Source organism: Eumetopias jubatus, unplaced genomic scaffold (assembly GCF_037043125.1).
Source record: "Eumetopias jubatus isolate StellerSeaLion01/CBP00866 unplaced genomic scaffold, mEumJub1_p1.0 scaffold_12, whole genome shotgun sequence".
Taxonomy (NCBI): Eukaryota; Metazoa; Chordata; class Mammalia; order Carnivora; family Otariidae; genus Eumetopias; species Eumetopias jubatus.
Window position 1 is genome coordinate 71,066,534 of NW_028274818.1, and position 15,570 is coordinate 71,082,103.

Consider the following 15,570-nt stretch of genomic DNA (forward strand, 5'->3'; position numbering starts at 1 on the left):
CTGTGATCATGTCACCTCCCTCCTTTAAAACCCTCAGTGGCTCCCAGTAGCCTTCAGGTCAAAGTCAGAAGCCCTTTATTGGGTGGCGGAGCTGAGATGAAAGTTTGACCTGATTTTAATTATTTCAGACTTCAGAGTAGTTCCTGGCACTCCCCAACGCCTCCTCTCCCTTGTGTTGTTCTCAAGCATGAATCTGAGTTCATACTTCACTAGGAAGATGAGAGCCACCAAACAAGAAGTCCACTTCACTCCCATCACAAGTTTCTTTCTTCCTTCCATCTTGATAGCCAATGACACAGCCTCTTTTTCCATCCTGACTTCTCAAAAACCCACCTGCTTGACTTGCCCCGCTCATCCACACCATCAGTTTCTCTCTCTACTGGGTCTCTTACTTCTGGGAGCACACTAACCCCCCACCACCCTCCCCCAGCCCCTAGCACCCACCCCTGTTCTTTTGTGATTGGCTTAGACCACTTAGTATAATGTCCTCAAGTTTCAGTGCTGTGGCATACTACAGAATTTCCTTCCTTTTTAAGGCTGCATAATATTCCATCTTACACACAGACACACACACAGACACACACACAGACACACACACACACCCCCCACATTGTGTTTATCCTTTCATCTGTCAGTGGACACTTGGAGTGCTGCCACACTAGCTACAGTGAATAATGCCACTATGAAGATGGTGTACAAGTATCCCTTCCAGACTCTGCTTTGGATTCTTTGAGGCATATTTACTCAGAAGTAGAAGTGCTGGATCATATGGCAATTTTATTTTTAAATTTTTGGAAGAACTGCCATGCTGTTTTCCACAGAAGCTGCACCATTTTACATTCCCTCCCATAGTACACAGGAATTCCAGTTTCTCCACAGCTCACAATACCTGCTGTTTTCTGCTTTTTTTTTTTTCTTAGTAACCAACCTAAATGGGTGTGAGGTGGTACCTCACTGTCGTTTCATTTTGCATTTCCCTAATGATGAGTGATGTTGAGCATCTTTTCATGTGCCTATTGGCCATTCGTGTATCTTCTTTGGAGCAATGTCTATTGCCCATTTTTTAAAAATACTTTTATTTATTAAGTCATCTCTACCCCCAACGAGGGGGGGCTCAAATTCAGGACCCTGAGATCAAGAGTTGCATTCTCCTCTGACTGAGCCAGCCAGGCGCCCCTCAAGTCCTGTGCCCATTTTTGAATCAAACTGTTTTCTCTTGTTCTGGAGTTGTAGGATTTCTCTGTATATTATGGATATTAATCCTTTATCAGATACAGGATTTGCAAAAATTGTCTCCCATTCAGTGGGTTGCCTTTTTAGTCCAATGATAGTGTTTCCTGATGCACAACATTTTTAAATTTAATGAAGTCCAACTTGTTTATTTTTTCTTTTGTTACTGTACCCTGGGTGTCACGTCCAAGAAATCATTGCCAGATCCCATGTTGTGAAGTTTTTGTGTGATTTTTGTGTGATTCTCTAGTTTTGTTCTTTTGCAAGATTGTTTTGGTTATTAAGGGTCCCTTAAGATTCCATATGAATTTTAGGATGGGTTTTTCTATTTCTGCAAAAAAAAAAAAAAAAAAAGTCATTGCTCTTCTGGTAGGGCCTGTACTGACTCTGTGGAATGCTCTGGCTAGCATTGACATTTGAACAATATTACATCCTCCAGTCAATGAATGTGGGATGTGTTTCCATGGATTTCTGTCGTCTTTACTTTCCTTCAGCAGTGTTTGAAAGTTTTCATTCTACAAGTCTTTCACTTCCTTGATTAAGTTAATCCCTAAGTATTTTATTGTTCGATGCAATGGTAAATGGGGTTGTTTTTGTAATTTCCTTTTCAGATTTGTTCATTGTACTTAGAAATGCAACTAATTTCTGTGTGTTGACTTTATATCCTGCTACTTTGCTGAATTTGCCTATTAGTTCTCACAGCTTCTTTGCAGCATCTTTAGAGTTTTCTACATATAAGATCATGTCGTCTGCAAACAGATAATTTTACTTCTTCCTCTCCAATTTGGATGCCTTTTGCTTCTTTTTCTTGCCTAATGACTCTGACTACAACTTCCAGTGCCAGGCACCTCAGACAGATTTTGCCAGTGAGAATGCTGTGTCAGTGAGGAGGCAGATTCCAGGTCCTTCCCACGCTGCCGCCTTCCTGGCATCCCTGTCTCACATGTAGGCTCTCAGCCATGAGCCAGGCTCCTCAACACACAGCAGAAGAGTTAAATTAGCACTTGATTACAAAAAGATACCTAGAAAACCCACAAATATTTGGAAATTCAACACTACACTTCTGAACAGCTTATGGGTCAAAGAGGAATTAGAAATGGTTTTGAACTGGATGGTGATGAAAACACAACAGATCCGAAATGTTTAGGTGCTGCTAGAGCGGTGCCTGGAGGGAAACACACAGCTTTGAAACACTCAGGTTAGGAAAGAAGAAAGCCTTAAAACCAATGACCTGTGCTTCCAGCTGAGTGAGGGAGAAAAAGCAGAGAGAAAGTGAAGTATAGAGTACAGAGAAGAAAAGAATAAATTTGAAGAAAGCAAATGATGGAATAAGAAACAAAAAAAAATTGAGAAGACTAAAATAGCCAGACGTTGTTTATTACAAGTATTAATAAAAGTGATAAGCCTCTGCCAAAGCCATTAAAGAAAAGAATACGAGAACCAGCATCAGGAATGAGTGGCCATTGAGCACTCCGAGCACAGAGTTATGACAAAGTCATGAGAAAATACCACAAATAAATTGGACACAAATAAATTGGACACAAATAAAATGGGCTGACTCCTTAAAAAGCACAGCCTACTCAAACTGACACAAAGTGAAAGAGAAGAATCCGAATAACCACGTATCTATTGATGAAATCGAATCTGCAATGACAAAGGTTACCGAAAATTCCAGGCCCTATCAGTAGTGGAGGAAATAAATCACCTCAATCTTTCAGAAAATAAAGAAGGGAGCAGCACCCCACTCACGGTAAGGGCAGCACACCTCTGACACCAACATCTGGAACGTGGACATAAACACAAAGTCTTTAGCAAAATAAGAGCCATCGAGTGGACTTACGGGGGTTCCAGGACGGCGGGGCTCCCAGGTCTGGGAGCCTCAGTGGGATTCCTGGAAGGCTGGGCCCAGCTGGAACCATTGATCAGAGCATCTACCAAGTCCTCCAGGGCATGGCGGCTTCACAGTGGCTCAGGGCTCCTGGAGAAGCTGCCCAGAGCCTGCGGGCTTCCTCTGACCCAACCCCTATCACTTCAGTCCAAATGTCAATCAACAGGGGAACCAATAATCAAACAGTGGTATATTCCTTTTGTTAAAAACCCCTCCACAATGAACAAGAAGAAACTTAATACGTGCACCAGTATGGGTGAACCTCAGGAACGTGTTGCCCAGATGAAACTAGATACAAGGAGACCAGATGATTCCCCTTACATGAAGATAAAGAACAGGTACAAGGCACCTCTGGTGGTAGGAGTCCAGACACTGGTTGTCTGCAGGCAGGAGAAGGATCATCTGAAGGGGGCAGAAAGCACTTTGCAGGGTGGTGGAAAGGTCCACCTCTTGGCTGGGGTGAGAACAAGGCATTTCACTATAGGTAAACCTTGTTGCAAAAGACCAGCCATCGAGGAGCACGATTTCCGTAACGGGAGACTGAAGAGCAAGATACTGAGCACTGTGAAGACCTGACTGGTGAACACACAACACAGGCTGGGGCTCTGCCACCTGTCCTTACGTTTAGCCCCCTCGGTGCACGAGGTAGTGTCCATCACACCGATGAGGAGAGACTGGGAGAGATCAAAGAACTAGCCCAGAGTCACACGACCCCTAAGTGGCAGAGTCTGGACTCAAACCCAGCCTCCCGACAGTGTGCCACCCACACTCTTACCCACCATGCCGTACATGGTGCAGTCTCTCCGGGATGTCCTGAGTGCCAACAGGTTTCTTAAAGGCACGTTGTTGGTCTGGACACCAGGCTGTTAAAGAGCAGAAGCCTGCAGAATAGGAGATTGCAGATTTCTCAATATCACACAAAAAGCCAGATTCATTCAGCTCAAAAAGAAAGGAAGGCATTGAGATTAGCAGGCGATTAAAAATTAGCTCCTGGGCCCCTGGGTGGCTCAGTTGGTTAAGCGACTGCCTTCAGCTCAGGTCATGATCCCAGATTCCTGGGATTGAGTCCCACATCGGGCTCCCTGCTTGCTTCTCCCTCTGACCCTCTTCCCTCTCGTGCTCTCTGTCTCTCATTCTCTCTTTCTCAAATAAATAAATAAAATCTTTTTAAAAAATTAGCTCCTTTCCTCATTTAGCATAACAGTAGGGGGAACAAAAAAGAGCACTCACTGTCTTTGGAGAAAGCCGCTGAGTTTGCCAACCCCCCCCCCCTCTTGCTACATCCAGCTGTGTGATCTTGGGGAAGTTACTTAACCCCTCAGCATGGTCTTCAAAGAGCTGTGGAGAAAATTGACTGAGTTCATGCGTGGAAAAGGGCTTGGAATGGCCCCTGGCACTTAGTAAGCACTCCAAAAATAGTATGAAAGAGATGAATTATTTATGAGGTGTGTGTGAGATTTATCATTACCAAAATGTTTTGGAGTAAATGCTGTGACCCTCGCCGTCCACGTTCAGAGTCCTGAAGCTTGGGAGTGAGGAGGCTGAGATCTGAACAAAGACGGTCTCGACTCCCTACTGTTTGCCCTGTGGGAAGCCAGGGTGACGGCGACGGGGTCACCTTCCCCCTGTGAGGAACAAAACCGCTCTTCCCTTGCAGGTTTGCATCTCTATTTACCGAGCTGGAACTAAGGCAGACGGAGCTGGGGATTGCCAGCTTCGGGGCTACGGTCTCCACCATGGAGGAGGTCTTCATTCAGTAAGCAGGGGTGAAACTGCAGACCCCAAGGGTCCTTACAGTTGGAGGGGTGCTGAGGGTCATGCATCTGAGCCCTATCCGGTGCTTGGCTCCGACTCAGGGCACCCGCACCCTCGCAGGACGGCCTGCCAGCCTCTGACCAGGACTTCCAGTAATAAGGACACTGCTCAACAGAGAAAGTGGTGAATACAGTATCCCTTTCCAGGAGGCACAACAAACCAAACAGGCATTGTATCACCTGGGATGCTGGTGACTGTGAGTAACAGATGACCCGGGACTCAGCTGGTTTAAACAATGGGGAAGGCTTATCACCTCCAGCTCCGGGATGGGCTATGTGAGTGTCCAGAAGCAGGGAGGCCGCAATGGGGAGCTCTAGATGAGCCACCCCGAAGGCCAAACAAGGCCAGAGAGTGACGATCCAGTCTGGCAATATCTGTTACCTGCAATATGCAGGCTGTTTACAAGTGTTATTAATGATACATTAAAATGCATATTTTATTTTATATTTTCTAGTAGTCTATTTGGCTTTTTCTCTCCTTTTTTGGGTTATTTTTCCTCATTCTATATTTTCCTCCCCCACGCTAGTGGGAAATTCTACGTTCCTACTGTATTACATTAGTGGTCGGCTTGGATATTGAGACACACCTATGTAATTTGTCAAAGTGCCGAGTGAAGGAATATCTTTACTCTGCTCCTGGAAAAATGCTGAGACCTTGGGACACACACACATCACACCATCACCAACGTGTATGTAATGTATATTTTAATTCTCTCTTTTTTCAACTCCACAAAACCGTCTTATTGTTGTTTGAGAACTCCAGTGGTCGCTTAAACTCCTGTGCATATACACCTGTCTCTGGGCTCACTCCTCTTCTCCGATGACTGTCCTCCTGCCCACAGGATGTTCTTCACAGCCCCCGTTTGTGTTCTTATGCAGGAGCCAAACACATTTGTGGTTTTTTTTGTTTTGGGGGTTTTGTTTTGTTTTTGGTCTGGAAATGATTTTAGTTCCCTAATTTTTGAAGGATATTGTCACCAGATTGAAAGTTGTTTTCCATCAATGTGCTGAAGATTCGATTTCCCAGTCCCCACTCTTGTTTTGCTGAAAGTGAGCTGTAGGTTTACTGCTTGTTCCTATGAAAGAAATCTGGCCACTCTTTGCTTCGGATGTTACACACCTTAACCATGGTGTGTTTCGGTTCGGTTTTCTTTTTAATTATGCTGCTTCACATCTGATGGACTTCCGGCCCCCGATGGAATGCCCTGCCTGAGTCCGGCCGCTGCGCACTCCCACAGTTTCTGCTGCTCAGTGCTCTCTCACCCTAGGGCGGGTATTAGATCTTCTCGTTTTCTGTGCTGAGTCTTCTCTGCTTTTTCACCTTTTCCAGCCCTCTGCCTCCCAGAGCCACATGCTGGATAATATCCTCTGATACATCATCCAGGTCTCTTCTCTCTTCAGCTGGGTCCTCAGTTCAACACTGCCACTGACTTCTCTTTAACAATTACGTTTTCATCGAAGTATAAAAGACGTACCAAAAAGCGCACAAATATCGGGCCTACAGCTCGGTTTTATTACTGAGTTCTTATCTATTCTGGATACAAGTCCTTTGTCAGGTACATGTTCTGCCCAGCCTGCAGCTTCCCTCTTCCTATTCTCAGAGCCCACCCTTAGGTCACAAAGTCCTTCTGCTACGTTTTCTTCAGGAACTTGACCATTTTAGTTTCTGCATTAGATCTGTGACCCACCTGGTATTAACTTTTGTGTACAGTGTAATAAGAGGCTGAGGTTCATTTCGTTGCACGTGCGTATCCAGTCATGATGGGACTATTTGGGGGAGAGACTTCCTTCCACACCGAATTGTTTGGATGCCTTCACCAAAAATCAACCGACTGTGTATGTCAATTTCTACATCCCCTACTCTGCTCCACGGAACTAGCTGTCTGTCCCACGCCAGTCCCACGCCACCGTAATTGCTGGCGGTTTGTGGGACGTCTTGAAGTCAGGGAGTAGATGGTTCCTCCAGGTCTATTTTTTGAAGATTGTTTTGGCCTTCCCAGATCGTTTGTGTTAACATGTAAATTTAAATATAAGCTCATCAGTCTCTGTTTTGAAAAAAAGACCTTGCTGGAACACTGGTTCATGGATTACAACAGGGAACCCCAGACGAATGCAAGCTCTTCACAATAGGGAAAACGGGGTGAGCAGGGATAGAATAAATACAAGGGAACTCTGGGCTTTCTGCTCAGTTTTTCTATAAACCTAAAACTGTCTAAACTTATAGTCTGTTTTTTTAACCTGCTGGGAATATGACTGGTACTAAGTTGAGTCTACAGATTAATTTGGGGAGAATGGACATCTTTCAAATATTCATCCTCCCAACCCATAGGTATTACACATAGCTTCGTTTTTTTGGGAGGTCATTTCTAATTTTTATCAGCTGTGTTTTGCAGCTTCCAGAAGTTCTGCATATCTTTTGTGTAACTGACTCTTAAGTATTTCATAGTTTTTGAAGGTAGGGAAATGGATTCCTAAATTTCGTTTCCAATCACTTGTTGCAGGTCTAGAAATCATTTTTGTATTATTTATATCTAGAGATATTATTTGACTCACTTATTAGTTCAAACAGTTTGGGGTTGATTTTCTTTGTGTGTAAATATCACATCGTGTAAAGACAGTTCTACTTCTTATTTTCCAGTCTCTATGCTTATCTCATTAGTAGGGTCTTGAGCATAATGCCGGCTGGAAGTAGAGAGGAGGGATGTCCTCCCCTGGTGAGGGGAATATATAGCGATACAAATTTCCCTCTGAGCTTCGCTTGCCTGCATCTCAGTTTTTTTGGTATATAGTATTTTCATCACCATTCAGTTAGAAAAATGCTTATTTTTCCACAGGGTTTCTGCTCTGACCTGTGGCTTACTTAGAACTGTGTTTCTTAATTTCCAAATTCATGGAGATTTTTTAAAAAACTCTTTTCTTGTTTTATTTTACCTTGTTTGTTTTGTTAATGCACTTGATTTCTGACCTAATTCCACTCTGGTCCTAGTATATACTCTGTATAGCTTCCTTCTTTCAAAATACTTATGTCTGGGGGCGCCTGGGTGGCTCAGTCAGTTAAGCGTCTGCCTTCAGCTCAGGTCATGGTCCCAGGGTCCTGGGATCGAGCCCCGCATTGGGCTCCCTGCTCCACGGGGAGCCTGCTTCTCCCTCTCCCTCTCCCTGCCGCTCTGCATACTTGTGATCCCTCTCTTTCTCTCAAATAAATAAGATCTTTAACCCCCCCCCAAAAAAATACTTATATCTGTGGCTCAGCTTACATTCCAACTTTATAAAAGAATGCATTCTTCAGTTGCTGGGCGCAGTCTTTTGCTTACAACAAAAGGTCCAGTTTGCTAATTGTGGCATACAAATCTTTGGTGTCTTTTAAAAAAAAATTATCGGGGGTGCCTGGGTGGCTCAGTTGGTGAAGCATCCGACTCTAGGTTTCAGCTCAGGTCATGATCTCGGGGTCATGAGACTGAGCCCCGCATTGGGCTCCACGCTCAGCATGGAGTCCTCTCGTCCCTCTCCCTCTGCTCTTCACCCCACTCTCTCTCTCAAATAAATAAATAAAATCTTAAAAAAAAATAAAAGTGAGGCATTAGGTCCAGCTTACAATCAAGGGGAGGAGATTAGAACAAACAACAAAAGCAAAAACAAGTAGGACTGTATGGAACTAAAATGGTTCTACATAGTGTAGACACCATCCCCCACAACAGAATACTATTCAGCCATTAAAAAGAAGGAAACTCCTAGTATTTGCAACAACACAGATGGACCCTGAGGGCATCATGGTCAATGAAATAAATCAGACAGAGAAAAACAAATACTGTATGATCTCACTTACATGTGGAATCTAAAAATCAAACAGACAAACTCCTAGGAGCAGAGAACAGCTATGTGGTTGCTGGAGGCAGAGGGTGGGGCTGGGGTGGGGGAATTCGGTGCAGGGGGTCAAAAGGCACAAACTTCCATATATGGCAAGTAAGTTCTGGGGACGTCACATACAGCATGGTGACTGTGGTCAACAATACTGTATGGTATGTTTGACAGTTTTTAAGAGGGTAAATCTGAAAAGCTTTCACCACAAGGGAAAGCTATTGTAACTCTATGAGGTGGTGGATAGTAGCTGAACTTACTGTGGTGATCATTCCCCAGTATATACATATACCTGAAGTTTACACAGTGGTATATGTCAATTATATCTCAGTAAAACTGGGAGATTAGGACAGACTGTGAACACCAGGAGGTAGAGATTTGGGGGGCCAATTAGATCCCGTCTACCGCATGTGGAACTCTACTCTGCAGAAGCAGACCAACCTCCTGCTGTAGAAAACTCCACTCCCCCGAAATTCAGTCTTAATAAAAAACACTCTTATTTTTTTAAATAGAAAATAAAATTCTACTAGCAGAAACCAAATGAGCAAGAAAAATGAAAAAAAATACAACCTTATGCCATGAAATTTCACGGGGCCAAAGAAAATGATGTGCCCCATGATGCCCGACTCTCCCTACACACCCACCTCAGGTACCAGATGTCAGGTACCTCCTGACGAGAGGCACCACAAATCCTGGTAATTGTCACTAATATCCCCCAATGTGTAGAAAAGCTAAAGAAAGGACAAGTAGAAAGCCTGGAAAAGTCAAGGAGAAACCGTCGAGAGCAGAAGCAGAGCCTCAGCAAAGGCAGGGAGGGCCTCCCGGGCGCACCATCTGTGGGAACCAGACCCAGGGCGCTCACTCCGGCCTCGCTCCTCTCACTGTAAATACAGCTGACCCGTATAAGCAGCAAGATTCTACAGAATTGACTGTGTGATTCATAAGGCTAGGTCACAAAAGATACGGTAGCCCTGTACTCGGCGCGCACGCTCTCTCTCTCTCTCTCAGACCGCTCAGTCTGGGAGGAGCCAGCTACCATCTTGTGTGGATACTCAGGCAGCTCTAGGGAGGAATTGGGGCTCCTTCCAGAGGTATGCTGGAGCTGGCTCATATTGGCTCACGAGAGCCAATTATTAAATTATCAAGAATTGTGTGAGCCAGTTAAACACAGCAATTATTAAAAATTAAATTGCATAAGCTTATAAATAAATCACGGCAAAAACAGTGGTATAATTGTGATATCCAATCCAGAATGTAGATTTTTTCCCACATCACCAAGCAGTTAACTCCATCCTGACACTATCTGGAAGATTAGCATCAGATCCCACAGGTTAAGGGCTCAGGCCCGCAAGACTGCCCCCCGACTCTAGACCCCAGTCCCAAGTCCAGGTAGTCACTGTGCTCTTGAGCCACCGGTTATAAACTGGACATTCCCACAACTCCCTCTTCAATTCATTTGCTAGAACGGCTCACGGAGCTCAGAGAAACACTCTCACAGTTACCAGTTTATTATAAAGGATATGATAGCGGATCCAGATGAACATGTACACAGGGAAAGGGTCCAAAGCGTCCATGCACTCCGAGGGTGCCACGGTCCCCATATCTCCATGTGCTCACCAACCTGGAAACCCTCTGAATCCTGCCCATTTGGGTTTTTATGGAGGCTTCACTGCATACACACAGTTGATGGATTAAATCACTGGTCACCGGTGCTTAAAACTCAATCTCTAGCCCCTGTCGCCTCCCAGGAGGCTGGGAGGTGGGCCTGAAAGTTCCAACTTTGCCATGAAATGGATGGTTCTCCTGGCAACCAGCCCCCATCCTCAGGTGCTTTCCCAAAGTCACATCATTCGCACAACAAAACACACCTTAACCACGGTTACCGCTTAGGAAGTTAGAAGTGTTTGAGGAGCTTGGTGCCAGGACCGGAATGAAGACCAAATATATATTTCTTATTATAAATCACAGTGTCACAAATGGTAACACACAAGACTTCATCTCCTCCTGATCTGGCTACATCCTACAATTATCAGTGCTCTTGAGGTTACTTACATCGACTTACGTCTGTGTGATGGGTGTGTTGTGTCCATAGTTTGAAATCAACCATGGTGAGACTATCTACACTATAGAACTTGGTACACACTATAAATTAGGGTTTAACTTATCATTTTGTTGATTGTCTAGACTTAGAAAGTCATGGAGAAAATGTGGGGTTTTTTTTAAATGTTAGTAATGCAAAGTAAGCTTAAAAGTGTCTCATATCTGGAGCCATTTCATTAAGAAGAGCACAAAAACCTGAAGAAATATCTTTCCAGTATTAAAAAAAAAAAAGTAGCATTCAACTCAACAACATCGTTGCTCCCCCCAGGGATGAATGAGTGAAGTTCTGACGTTTACCCTGATCATTAATGTTAATTAGAACCAACATTCTTGTCAGAACCACACTCGGAGAGCCAGCTGGTAAACATGCCATGGGAGGGCACCACCTTGGAAGGGGATCCTCCTGCCCCGGTTGCGCCTTCAGACCACCGCAGCCCCGGCCTGTCGCCCGCCGGCAGCCTCCACACACACCCTGAGAGAGTGCCACCCAGCTGAGCTACTCCCGGATTCCTGACCCACAGAACTGTGGGAGAGAATAAACCCTTCGGGTTTTATCGAGCTGCTAAATTTGGGAGTAATCTGTGCTACAGCCATAGATCCCAACAAACACACCGTCTTGTACTGAACTGTACTAGAGGGAAAATGAGCCATGATTCACTGGACTATTTTGTTGTGACAAATTCCCAGGAGTGGAATAACTGACCCAAAGACTATGAATAAAAATATGTTTCTTGACTTCTTAACAGTTTGTTGCCAGCAATGAAAGCGTCTTTTTGCCTAGAGCAGGGGTTTGACCCACTTTTTCTTGGAAGGCTGGAGAGCATACATTCTAGGCTATGTAGACGCAAGGGTATAATCAAGGAGGGTGTGTAGTTGATTAGATAACCATCTGATACATAACCATTTAAAAATGTAAAATCCATTCTGAGCTCAGAACCAAACAGAAAACAAGGCCTTGGGCTAGATTTGGCCGGGGCTGTACTTTACCCAGCCCTGGCCCAGAGGGTCAGCAACGCTACCTGTTATAATTGATGATTTTGTTCATAAGATAGGTATTAAGTGATATTTCATTTTTCCTCTTAATTTGCATATGGCATCTTTCAAGGAAAATAATGGAATCTATTCATGCTAACGTTGCCTCCATTTTTTGGAAAAGCCATTGGTCGGCTAATTCAATATTCAGTTAATTCAGTATTTACTCAGGGCCTGCTTAAGACTCTTTAAATCCAAACAAACTGAAGTGAGTTGTGATTTTTGTGAATTTGCATTTCTCTTTGTTTTGGCCTGGTATAGGGTTAACAAGTTGTCAGACACCAGCACAGATATCTAAGCCCTCAAGATCCCCTCGATGCAGTCCCAACAAAGAGTCCCTATCAGCAGGATTAAACGCATTCACTCCAGGATCTTCTCAATACAGTCAGGCCTGCCAATCCAGAGGAACACTGGGGTGAACAAGTATTTCAAATGCATGCAAGAGGGCAGATTTGGGTTCAATTCTTACAATCACGCTATTCTTCTGCCAAAAAGTGCAGGTCAACCTTTCACAGGGGCTTGAGAAAAAAAAATGTGCAGATTTTCAGCATAAAAGACAGGCCCCGCTAGGTTTCAGCAATGCCAGGCTCTCAGCTCTAGTTCAAAGGCAACATCCCAGTGTTTCCTGACCAGGATTAACCCAAAGGAGGAAAGTATCAGAAAAGGTCATGGTAAAGGTCACAGGAAAGGTTTTGGCCCTTCCTCTCACCAATAAGAAGAAAGAATAAAAGTCTACTGGCCACAAAAGCATGTTTAATCCTCCTTTTTCATCTTTCACTGTGAAACAGATCACATATTGGATCACCAGAAGTTTAAGATTTTTTTAAACATGCTTATGAAATATATGGATAACCTATCATGTTCTTTTATTTTTATTTTTTTTTTGAAGATTTTTATTTATTTGACAGAGAGAGAGACAGGGAGAAAGGGAACACAAGCAGGGGGAGTGGGAGAGGGAGAAGCAGGCTTCCCGCGGAGCAGGGAGCCCGATGCGGGGCTATCATGTTCTTTTATTGTTAAAAAGAAAAAAATACTGACGTGCATCTTACAAAATGGTCTCGAGTTGGCCATCCACAGGGTGTGACCGTCAAACAGTGAGGCTGGATTTTATGGGTTAGGGAAGAGACTGAGTCCAGTGTTTCATAATCTCGAATCACATAGGAAAGGAGAAGCTGTCATCCATGGGGCCTCTGAGTTGGAAAGGGTCCCCGGGTCATCAAGGCCAGCCACCTGCCCTGTACGGGAGGCTCTTCTCCAGACTCTGGCAAGAGGTTCATGTGGGCTCCGCTTGGCCAAGCTTTGCTTCTGGAGACCTCCCGGGAAGTATTTCTTGGGGTACCACTTCAGACAAGTTGAGAGCAGTGCCTTTTGAGGAATGCTTCGTGGCCTTTGTCACATCCAACGTGGGAAATGTTGCTTGCTAGAGACTTTCAGGGATTTGTCGGTATCTGGGGCCAGGAATGTAGGAATGACTGACTCACACCTGACCACCAAGCCTCTTCCCACAAAGGCTCTAGGTGGGCGAGTCTTGGCCCCTCTCCCTGCCTTGGCTCCTGCAGCACCGGCAAGAAGTGGTGTGGGAGCCCTGGGTGCTGACCGCCAGCATCTCCCACCCCAGGCCCACCTACATGTCCTGGTCCTCAGCACCCGTGACCACACCCTTCATGGTTACTGTCCAGGCCGCACAGGACATGTGTGTGCACACCTGCAGGATGCACCACCAGAAGTGGGATTTCTAAGTTAAAAGATTATATGAATATTAAATTAGATTGTATTCCTCCAGCTAATCTGTTTTCTAAGGAAGTTGTACCAAATTAAAACTCCAACAGTGGCATTTTCCCCACATCCTCACCAACTTAAAATTTCTGATAATCTGGTAGGTTAAAAAAAAAGAAAATGGCATCATACTTACATTTGGTATCTGTTTAGACTACTTTTCCAGATCTTTCCAATCTATGGCTTCTTTTTCTGCCATTAAATGTCAGTCAAATCACTAGGTCAAAGAATTTTTACTTGCAGCAAATTCTGAACATCATCAAAATGTTAGGCCCAGTGTGAGAAAGCGCAGCTGGGCGTGAGCTGGGGGCCACGCAGCCCTCTGGTGGCTCCTCTCCATGGCCATGCTAACGGGGTGCCCTGTTTCTATTGCAGGTCAGCCGTATATGCCAACAGTTCTATGCCATGTTCCAGAAAAGGGCCACATACTCTTGGCACAACTGGATGCTGATGCTAACAATATAGGTCCTGGCACCTCTGGCGATCACCATCTTCAGCCTTGTCTTCTTCAACTTGGAAACGTGTATGGACAAGGTCCCACTGGAACTGACCCTAAAAACATACGGTCAAACCATTGTCCCATTCTATATTTCTCCCAATTCCAGGCTGGGTCCTCGGCTTTCGGAACATTTTACAAACATGCTTGTGACTGAGGAGCAGATCCCTCTGGAGACTCTGAGTAAGTCTGAGGCTCCGGGGATAGGGTGTGCTGCAGGCATGCTGCTCCCCGGGGGACGCCCCATCCTTTGGGGCCATGCGGTGCTCCCTAAAATCAGACAGCCAGAAGTCTCAGAAAGACATCTTTAACCCCCCCCCCAGATGACAGGAAAGGGAGGATGCCCAGAAATGAAACCAGGCTGTGTCTTTCTGGGGACTGCAGCATGTGCAAAAATGAAATTAATGAATTATCTGATGTGTTGGGCATGCCCTGAGAGGAGATTTACACGTCTATTGAGGGGGTTTGGTGATAGACACAGAGAACACTAAGCAAATGTGAGAAGGAAGGACATGGGGGCACCTGGGTAGCTCAGGTCGAGCGTCTGACTCTTGGTTTTGGCTCAGGTCATGATCTCAGGGTCATGAGACTGAGCCCCACGTTGGGCTCTGTGCTGGGTGTGGAGTCTGTTGGAGATTCTCCCTCTCCCTCTGCGCTCCCCCACTCACATGCACACACACTCGCGCTCTCTCTCTGTCTCTAAAAAGAAATAAATCTCTAAAAGAAAGAAAGAGAAGGAAGGACACTAACTCTGGCAGGGAGGTTGTACAAAAAAGGAAACACATCATAACACACCACTTGGTTCAGCTGTGAACTGATTTAACCACCCTTACGATGTGCTCCAGGGGAGGGCTGAGGAAGGGAGACTATAGGGGTTGCGGGTAAGAGAAGAAAGTCCTTGCTTCCCTAAGAGGACATCAATAGGTAAACATGCGATTTAGCAGTCTGGAGAAATGCCAGCTGACCAGTGTGAGAGTGGGTGCCCCCGGGGAGCAGGCACTGGGGTCGGCAGAGGGCAGGCCAGGGCATGGCCATTTGTCATTGCGAGTCTTGCATAATTATCCAGTTTTAAAAGTTATACTGCATGAGTTATTTGGATGAGAAATAAAATTGTACTCGCTTTTTTAAATAAAGTAAAGAGATCAAATGCAGAACATGGTGTGGCAAACGGGGAGAAGGAGAAACCTCGCCTCCTCTGTGAGCGAGGGCCTGCTGAGTGCCCCGCCAGCAGGGTGGTTACCATTGTTGCTGGGATGGGCGGTCCCTTCTAGTGCTAAAGACCGCCAAGTTCCAGGGAGTTCCAGGGAGTTCTAGGTGGGTCCCATGTTTATGTGGTGCTGTGTGCTGAGAGCACAGTGACGAATGGTGTCGCTCCC

General features: G+C 45.2%; 1 protein-coding gene across 1 annotated transcript in view; it reads left to right on the plus strand.

Moving 5' to 3' along the window:
- The window catches only part of LOC114215658 (ATP-binding cassette sub-family A member 17-like), a 61,836-nt gene that overhangs the window by 26,066 nt on the left and 20,200 nt on the right, over positions 1 to 15,570 (plus strand). The window contains 3 exon segments of the mRNA XM_088017053.1: positions 4,776 to 4,874; positions 12,184 to 12,337; positions 14,074 to 14,377. Of these exon segments, the coding sequence (XP_087873179.1) occupies positions 4,776 to 4,874; positions 12,184 to 12,337; positions 14,074 to 14,377 (557 nt within the window).